This window comes from Podarcis bocagei (genome assembly GCF_964188305.1).
Source record: "Podarcis bocagei genome assembly, chromosome: 3".
NCBI classification, from domain to species: Eukaryota; Metazoa; Chordata; class Lepidosauria; order Squamata; family Lacertidae; genus Podarcis; species Podarcis bocagei.
The window spans coordinates 3,098,468-3,108,516 of NC_138127.1; the positions used below are offsets into that span (position 1 = coordinate 3,098,468).

The following is a 10,049-nucleotide window of genomic DNA, read 5'->3' on the forward strand; positions in this document are numbered from 1 at the left end:
TGCTTCAGGATGAGAACAGAAATTGTGCACTGGCGGCGCGGTGGCAGCAGGAGGTCCCATTAGCTAAAGTGGTGCTTCAGGTTTCAGGTTAAGAACAGACCTCTGGAACGAATTAAGTACTTAACCTGAGGTACCACTGTATACCCAAGAACAAGACATTCCCTTCAAACATCTTTGTGCAATCCTAGGATGCAAGTAGCAGGTATAATTCTATTTAGAATCCAGCATATATGGATACTTGCTGCACAATACTAAACATCCTTCTTCAAAAACAAATCCCATCGAGTTCAGTGGCCTTTGTAGCAGAATCCTCTGCATACTCTTGAGTAGATGTGCCATAGGATTGCATAGCAAAGGTCCCTGAACTGTGGGATTTATTTTTGAAAGCTATTGTGCTGTTAGTAATACCAATATTGTGCTTAGCAGTAAACCCCATTGTGTTACATGGGACTTACTCCAAGAAAGCATGCCTAGGATTGCAGCCACCTCCCTTGCTAAGTGTGCTAAAGACAATACAATCCTGTACACACCTCCTCAAACAGAAGTCCCACCTAAGCTCTTTGAGGCTGGTCTAGGGCTCTCATAGAAGGTGGTCTAGGGTTTCAGACAGGGCAAATGTCGTCTTTCCAATTTAGCCTTTATGGGCATTACAAACATGCTCAGAAGTAGCATCCCAAGCATTCCTTCGTTGGAAAGAGGCTTGCAGGCTCTTGTAAGTTTTCTAACCTTTGGTATGTTTCTTAAATACAGTGGTACCTCGGGTAACATACGCTTCAGGTTACATACGCTTCAGGTTACAGACTCCGCTAACCCAGAAATAGTGCTTCAGGTTAAGAACTTTGCTTCAGGTTAAGAACAGAAATCGTGCTCCGGTGGTGCGGCGGCAGCAGGAGGCCCCATTAGCTAAAGTGGTGCTTCAGGTTAAGAACAGTTTCAGGTTAAGAACGGACCTCCGGAACGAATTAAGTACTTAACCCGAGGTACCACTGTACTGCTCCTCTTTTATTCTGGCACTTTGTGCTCTCTCCCTCTTACCTGCTATCCTCACAAACGTAGATTAAGCATTTCAAAGCTTTTAATTTAAATAAGGAAAGACAACAATGATGCACACAGATAACTTTGCTATGTGTTTGTTTAAGATATACCTTTATTTATGTACAACAAAAGGAGGCACATTTAGGTAACTAAACTCAATCCTAAATACTGTGAAAAATGACTCTGCATGGCAGAGAATCTATATGAAAATTTATAGTGGGTGTTAATTCAAGACAAGTTTAAACTGATGGTGAGGGTGGGTGTTCTGTATCTGTGCATATGTATACAAAATTTGGGTCAGTGTTCTTGTATAGTAGTGCAAACTTAGATGGCAGCTTATTAGTCCAATGACTCAGAACCCACTCCAGCCAATTGACACTTCAATCTGAGATACGTTTACTTCTAAGGAACAAGCTCAGAATCACTGTGTTTGGCCTGTAGTTTGTAAAACCATTGAATTGCCAAGTGGGCTACAGCAGCTTAGGTCACAATTCGCCATTAATGCGAGTACACTAGCATTCATCAATTACAGGTGGGAATCTGGTCGTTTATGAGTTGTACTTTTTGAATAATGATTTGTGTGTCACTGCCAACTCTTGTGATTTGCTCTGAGATTCTTGTTTGTGATTCTATGCAATGCCCCGATCATATTTTGTTAGTATAAATCACTCAAAATAACTCCAAGGACATAAAATTGATGTACGTGAATCCGTGCAAAACACTGTATTATATTATAATGTTCCATGGATATAAGTGAAACTTTCTTAACACATACCTGCGCTAAAGGAGAACAGTCTCAGCTAAGAAGTATAGGAATGCCATGTCATGGCTTACTGATTCTGGAAGAACCACATACTCACTTCAGGTGTGCAAAGGTAACAAACAGAAAGTCAGTTGTGGATCGGGACTTGGTAAGCATATGCAAAGCAGTAACTTTCACCTGTGCCATACACTAAACCTAAAAGGTTTGACTAAATGTGATCTGTGAGGTGCTGCTAGCCAAAGAAGAATACCTGAAGTAAGAGGTTTTAGTTGAGGTGGTGGTGGAGGACAATAATGCAATAACTGCTTTGCAAAGTCAGAAAACATCAAAGATGCAATCCATTGTTAGGCATACATCAATTTTGACTGAAATATGCTATCAGCTGCATCCGGAATACTGTTCCTAGAGATGTCTAGAGAACCAGTCAGTGTACAATGGTGCTATTACATCATGCCAAGCTGTTTTCAGCTGGGTTTTCTTACCAAAGCAGAAAAATACTCATTGACTCGAGCGATTCACAGGTGATTTCTCTGTCTTATATTCTTGGAATTCCTTTTTGGAGCACAAAAATGAAGCTGCCACATATTTCAAATACAGTACCATGCACAGCTAATTCGGATATGAAGCACTGAACTACAGTGGTGCCTCGCAAGACGAAATTAATTCGTTCCGCAAGTTTTGCCGTCTAGCGAATTTCTCGTCTTGCGAAGCACGGTTTAAACGGCTTAACAAAGTCGCAAGACGTTTTCGTCTTGCGAAGCAAGCCCGTAGGGAAATTCGTCTTGCGAGGCAAATCGCAGACGAAAAAACCTTTCGTCTAGCGAGTTTTTTGTCTTGCGAGGCATTCGTCTTGCGAGGTACCACTGTATCAGAAAACACCTACGAAAGCAGACATCTTTCCGTTTTGTTTGCAGAACAGCAAAAATCTCCCTTCAGCCCAAAATATACAAAAACCTCCACCTCTAATTATTTTCTTTAAATATTAATTTATTCTGATATTTTCTCTTAAAAAAACACAGTCTGCATTGATTGTGATAAATCCCAGGCAGAGATGCAAAATAACTTGGGCTCCATCTGTTGCAATGAGGCAAGATAACAGAAGCAAGAAACTGTAAATTCTGAAAGACTATCTATTGACACTATTTTGATACAGTGCTTCTCCTTGACCTTTATTTTAATAGCCCCACCATCACTTCGCTGATATCCCATAGTTTCCTTGCAACCAAATCATCCATGGCATTGGGCAACAGTTGTTCCTCCTTGCAGTTTCCAAAATATTTCCCAGATACACCCTCTACTTCGGGGGAGGAGGCCAGATAAATTGAAGTCTGGGCTCCTTCCAGAGGGGTTTTGAAGAAAGCCCAAGATACCAAATTGAAGAGGGGCTTGGCTAGCAAAGGGATATGTATATGTCTGCCTAGATTTGTTCTGACAATACCGGGATGTAGCACATTGACCGTGACCCCTGTGTTCTCTAAGCGACGGGCTAATTCCCTAGTGAACAGTATGTTGGCCAGTTTACTCCGACTATAAGCAAAGCTTTTATTGTAATTTAGCTCACTGTTCAAGTCATCAAAATTGATCTCGCCGTATTTGTAAAGCTTGGAGGAAACCACCACAATCCTGCTGGGTGCAGAGCTTTTCAGAAGTCCAAGGAGGAGGTTTGTGAGCAAGAAGTGCCCCAAGTGGTTGACGCCAAACTGCATCTCAAAGCCGTCCTCGGTCTTCATATAGGGACACTGGAATATCCCTGCATTGTTGATCAGGACATCCAGCCTAGACTCTTCCTTTACACAACAGAGGGGGAAAGTAGTCAGACATACTAATGTAATACTATTAAAATTATTCATTTTTTAAAAAATAAAGTTTAAAAAGTCTGATCCCTTAAAAGTGACAGCGAGCCTGAAACCCTTTACAGTTGACCACTTCCAATGCTAGCAATACCTTTATTGATTTGGCCACACACCAGTTTGTTTTTCCGCTCACTCCAACCTGAACCTATTGACCTTTCTTTTCCTGTCAATGTTTTTCCTCTTAGGGTTATGTTGGGATGGGACATATTAGTGGTGGGTAGGCCCATGCGCTTTTCTCCCACTTTCTGCCACTCCTTTCTATCTTCCCCCTTTCTCTGCCACCTCCTTTTTCTCTTCTTTTTGCCACATGAAAAGTAGACTGCTTGAAATTAGGCTGAGGGCAGCATGTGAGCCTAAGGCTACTAGTTGCCCACCCCCAATGTAGAGTTGGACCCGTATTGGGTTCAAATCTCCTCTGTCATTAAACTCTCCCTAGGTGACTTTCTATGTGTCAATCAATCTCTCAGCTTAGCTGATGTCACAGGTTTGTGATACAAAAGAAGGGTATTTTGCCCCTCTCTGATATCTTTGGAGAAAGTGAGGGGGGAAGAAAAAATGCAATTAAAAACACTTTTCACAAGCAGCATGGCCTAACACATACAAGTTCCGGAACTCATCTCACTTTTAATAGCAATTAAATGTTATTGGAGAACACTCCAGCTGCTGAAACACAAGCCATTTACAGTGCAACGCTATTCATGTCTCCACAGAACTAAGTCCTAATGAATTCAGTGGGGATTACTCCCAGGTAAACAGGGACAGGACTGCAGTCTCGTTCACTAATAATATTTAGCTATACAGAAGCACTGTGCCAGGATTGTCAGGTCAATTATTTCAAAATATCATATCTCCAAAAACATATAAGAGTGCAAGCTCATTTGGCTCATTTGGTGTGACCAGACACTCTTCTCATATTTAATTGATCACTTGTTGATTACTGGGTGAAAGGAGACTTCCAGTGACATTCCAAGGAATGCAAAACAAATACAGCTTATGACTTTGTTGTTTCTGCTAAATTGTCACTGTTTTACTCTCTTTTGATGCTATTAATAGTTGCATGGCAAGATTTGACATTGGAAGGTCAAATGCTCTTTTATGAATGATATTGCTGTATCTGTCCCCTTCAGATGTACTGGATTCTATTTTCCTATATATGTAACATACCCTTCTCTCGCTTTTGTGATAATAATTCTAAGATTTATTACTGACATGTCATTCTTCTTGGGAAAAGGATACTGTGTGTACTTCACAAAACAAGTTTGCATCTGATACAAGCAAGGCCAAAACCAGATCAACCAGCTCCTCTTCTCTATCCACCCTGTGGTTGTCTGTCTTTAAATCAATAAGATCAGGCTGTATCCGCCCTCATACTGGCTAGTCTGCATTTCAGATTCAGCAAAGATATATTCTTACTGCTAATGCTTATGGCGCAAAGAGAAAACCATTTTGTGCTGTGCCATTTGGGTAGACTGCTACACTAAACAGCAACAACTACAGATGAAGGGAGCTACCAATAAATTCTTAGGCATACATTGGGCGGCTCAATTGGTAGAGCATGAGGCTCTTAATCTCAGGGTTGTGGATTCGAGCCCCAAGTTAGGCAAAAGATCCCTGCATTGCAGGGGGTTGGGCTAGATGACCCTTGCGGTCCCTTCCGACTCGACAATTGTTTTGACTCTGTGGTCCCTTGAACTCTGGACCCCAAGACATGCATACTTAGATGAAAGCCCCACTTATTTATTCTGAAATTCTATACCTCAGTCAGTCAGTAGGGATCAAAGATGAAGGGTCTTTAGCAGCAGCCCAGCCAGATGGGTGGGAAATAATAATAAAATAATAATAATAATAATAATAATAATAATAATAATAATAATAATAATGGCAGCTCTTTAGCTGCAGCCCATAATAATAATGGCGGCTCTTTAGCTGCAGCCCAGCCAGATGGACAGGGTATAAATCATAATCATAGCTCTTTACCTGGAACCCAGCCAGATGGGCAGGGTATTATTATTAATAATAATAATAGTGGTAGCTCTTTAAGTGTATACCAGTCAGGTGGGCAGAGTATATAATAATAGTAACAGTAATAGTAATAATAATAATAATGGCAGCTCTTTAGCTACAGCCCAGCCAGATGATCCGGGTATGTATGTATAAATAAATGATATTAATAATAATAATAATAATAATAATAATAATAATAGCAGCTCTTTAGCTGCAGCCCAGCCAGATGGGCAGGGTATTATTAATAATAATATTAATAATGATGATGAGATTATTGCTCTTTAGCTGCAGCCCAGCCAGATGGGCCGGGTGTGTATGTATGTATGTATAAATGATATTAACAACAACAACAACAACAACAACAACAACAACAACAACAACAACAGCTCTTTATCCGCAGCCCACCCAGATGGGCCGGGTATGTATAAATGATAATAATAATAATAATAATAATAATAACAACAACAACAACAATAACAACAACAACAACAACAACAACAACAACAACAACAACAACAACAGCTCTTTAGCTGCAGCCCAGCCAGACGGGCTTGTCTCTTTACCTGCAGCACCTGCTGGCAGAAGCGGCGCACGGAGCCCAGCGAGGCCAAGTCCAGCTGGCGCACCACCAGCTCCCCTCGGCCTCCGCCTCTTTCCCGCGAGCTCAGGCCCATCTCGGCGCGCAGCTCCCGGGCCGCCTCCTCGGCGCGCGCCGGGTCCCGGCAGGCCATGATGACCCTCGCGCGGCGCCTCAGCAGCTCGGCCGCCGCCGCCCGGCCCAGGCCGCTGTTGGCTCCCGTGATGATCACCGTCTTGCCCTCCATCCGGCACAAGGCAGCGGCGGCGGCGGCGGCCGTAGCGCTGCCCTTCCCCGCGGCCGCCGCCGGCCAGAGGCGCCGGACGAGGAGCAGCAGCCCTCCGCCCAGAGCAGCGGCCACAACCACCGCGGCGGCAGTGGCGGCCATCGCCCTCGGAGCCCCGCCCCAGAGCGTGAGGGCGGAAGGGCCGAGCGACGCGCAACCCCGGAGCGGCGCGGCCCAATGCGCGCCGCTCGCGGAAGCTCCTCAGCGCCGCGTTGCGGTTGGCCCTTCGCGAGGCATCCTGGGAGGTGTAGTTCTCGAGCGCTCTGGAACTTGCAGCCTTTCTCAACCTTGGGTCCCCAGGTGGTTTTTGGCCTACAACTCCCATCATCCCTGACCACTGGTCCTGTGAGCTAAGGATCATGGGAGTTGTAGGCCAAAAACATCTGGTGAGAACCACTGTAAGGAACAGCCATAGCAACGACGCGTTTCTCTTTTTTTTTGGTAAAAGTTATTTATTTGGTTATTCAGATTAAAGTTTTACAATCTCATATCCAACACGCAACATAAAAACAAGGTTAGTCATTTCCTCCTGCATCTTTTATAACAATCCAAATCTTTTACATCTCCATTATGTCCAAAATTCACCATCAACAGCACAAGTGTTATTCCAATCCCACTAACGATTTTAGCTGTTTACAATGGTTTTTAAGATAAATTATAAATTTCCCCCATTCCTTATTAAAAATTAGGTCATTTTGGCCATTTCGGCATAATCCATCAACTTGATTTGCCATTCTTCTCTGGTAGGGACTTTATCTTATTTACCACAGCTAAGCGGATGTTATTAGCCCAGGGATGGAAAGAAGTCTGCCATGCATTTCTGCACCATGTGGGGAAGCCACATCTTAGATTTCCATAAGCCAACAAACAACTAAAAAAAAGGTGCAGCTGCTTACAGATGGCTACACCTGTCCTGTGAGGTAAATAACCGAATCTAGTTATTGCTATCCCTACCAAAAAGTGAGAAATTCCTTTCTTAAAAAAAAAACCAAGTGTAAACCTCAATACTGATCTGTAAGATGGTGGGAGAAATGAGCATTTTAGCAAAGCTTTACATTACTGTTCATCAGCTGCTTTCTTTCTTTTAAACTGTAAAAAATAAGCAGACTTAAGTGTTTCAAAAATACCCATTTATTGCCATAGGAGAAAATTTAAGTGCATGGTAAAATAAATGGCAGCACTCCACTTACGGAACTCTCTTCCAGGGGATCAAAAATCTTGAAGAGCAAATTAAGGATTTTCTTGTTTGTTCGGGCAATTTTGGTTTTGAAAGACATATTTTTAGAACTGTGCTGCTGATGGACACTTCGTTTATGCATAATATACAATAATTGTGTAGTTTTAACAATTTGGTTTTGCTTTGTGTTTTACACAGTTTTATGTTGTACAGCACAACTGGACGCCTTCAGCTGTCCCAGTTGCAACAAAACATGTCTCTCCTGTATTGGTCTCTATAGCCACAGCAGGTGCTATGACCTTCCAAAAGTTTTACTTCACCTCAAAAAGCACACTCTTCCATTGTTTCCAGAGACAGATGGACGCCAACAAAATTGTTAGCTGCCCTGGGCTCCTTGTGGAAGAAGGGTGTGGTTACAAACCTAATGAATCCATTTTAAACCAAGAGTGATATGAAAATAGGAATCTGTGTTGTTGAGGGTCACAAGTCACATTCATCCCTGCTCTGTCTTTCAATATCTACCTACTTTTATGCAATAAAATAGGGTTTTCCAGATATTTATTTTCCTCTTACAGCACTGCACTAAAAAGTAGCATTAGCAACACTGTATTTTATATTTGTTATGCGAGCTGCTTAGGTTTGTGTTAAGCAGAGAATAAATATTTTACATTAAAAACAAATATATACAAAGCAGCAGTGCCAGCAAGAATGTTGACTGCGCTCCAAAGGCGAAAATATTTTCAACTTGCAAATGAAACCAACGTTGAACAAGGCGGGACAACTGATTGCTATTGGACTTTGACCCAGGCAGCATGTCCAATGATATTATTAGTGATGGGAGTTGCAGACCAACTCTTGCGAGAGCCACAGGTTCTCCACCTGCTGCAATAGACTTTAAAAGGGTTAGATTTACAAGGCCTTTCTCTAGATGCAAGATAGGAATGTCTGCTCCCACAGGAAATAATGAGAAAAGATGAGAGCTTCATGCTCTTTCTAAGGGCATTTTGTGTGCGTCTATTTTGCAAATGTAAATGCAGTTCAGTGTTATTATCCCTATATTGCATGTGGTGTCGTGGCTGAGAGAGTGGACCAGGAGAGGCCTGCATTGTAGCTTCCTGTTATCCCCACACTGCAAGGTAGAGAAGGATCCATTGGTCATGTTGCAGCTTCTGGTTAGAGGCTGATAAAAGCCAACCATAATGTAAAGGTAAAGGGACCCCTGACCATTAGGTCCAGTTGTGACCGACTCTGGGGTTGCGGCACTCATCTCACTTTATTGGCCGAGGGAGCTGGCGTACAGCTTCTAGGTCACGTGGCCAGCATGACTAAGCCACTTCTGACGAACCAGAGCAGCCCATGGAAACGCTGTTTGCCTTCACGCCAGAGCGGTACCTATTTATCTACTTGCACTTTGAGGTGCTTTCGAACTGCTAGGTTGGCAGGAGCAGGGACCGAGCAACGGGAGCTCACCCCTTTGTGGGGGTTTGAACTGCTGACCTTCTGATCGGCAAGCCCTAGGCTCTGTGGTTTAACCAACCATAACGTAGTATGGAGTTATTATGGCATGTCCCAGAGCCGTATCTAGGTGAACTTGCGCCCCTGGCAGAACCGTCCAGATTGCGCCCCCTAGCCATGGACAAATTAGCTCTTCTTTCCACCTCTCCTCAACCCCAACCCCCTCCACCCATTCAATTCCTCACGCACTTTACCTTGTAATGAATACTTTCACAGAAAATCCACTAATTTATTTATATATATATTATAGCCAGTTTTGCGCCCCACCCCTCGCCTGCACCCCTGGTGGGGGCCTTCCTCACCACCCCCTAGCTATGGCCCTGGCATGTCCAATCCAAGATTTGGTTTCTTTTTTTATGAGAAAGATGTCATCTGGGCGCTCCATTTATCATAATTGCCAACCTGGGTGGTACTCCCCAAATATTATCTCTTGGTATGCTCATAATTTGCCCTTGAGGAATTCTGTTCTCAACAAGGCATATAGTAAATAGCATGCCAGTCAAACAGGTCTAACTCCACTAGTGTTAAATAATGATTCAGTACATCCATGGGTAGACGCATAATGGGAAAATAGGTACATAATGTTGAAAGGTGCACTCCTCTTCCTTGTGTATCAGTATCATGTTTCATAGGCTTCTATCACTGTCATACTCTGTACTTGGAATTGAGTCCCATAGAACTTTGTTTCTGACCAAGCTGGATGATATCAGAGAATAAAATTGTACAGTGGTGCCCCGCAAGACGGAAAACTCGCTAGACGAAAGAGTTTTCCATTTTGGAGGTGCTTCGCAAAACGAATTTCCTATGGGCTTGCTTCGCAGGACGAAAATGTCTTGCGA

General features: G+C 43.1%; 1 protein-coding gene across 1 annotated transcript; it reads right to left on the minus strand.

Moving 5' to 3' along the window:
• Nucleotides 1-1,129: 1,129 nt before the first annotated feature.
• LOC308584417 (retinol dehydrogenase 14-like) lies at nucleotides 1,130-6,634 on the minus strand. Its single transcript, XM_081189199.1, has 3 exons — nucleotides 6,219-6,634; nucleotides 2,676-3,585; nucleotides 1,130-2,443 (listed from the first exon to the last, which is right to left on the minus strand). The coding sequence occupies exons 1-2, from the start codon at nucleotides 6,618-6,620 to the stop codon at nucleotides 2,968-2,970; spliced, it is 1,020 nt and encodes a 339-aa protein (XP_081045325.1). The 5' UTR covers nucleotides 6,621-6,634; the 3' UTR covers nucleotides 1,130-2,443; nucleotides 2,676-2,967.
• Between the last annotated feature and the right edge of the window lie 3,415 nt (nucleotides 6,635-10,049).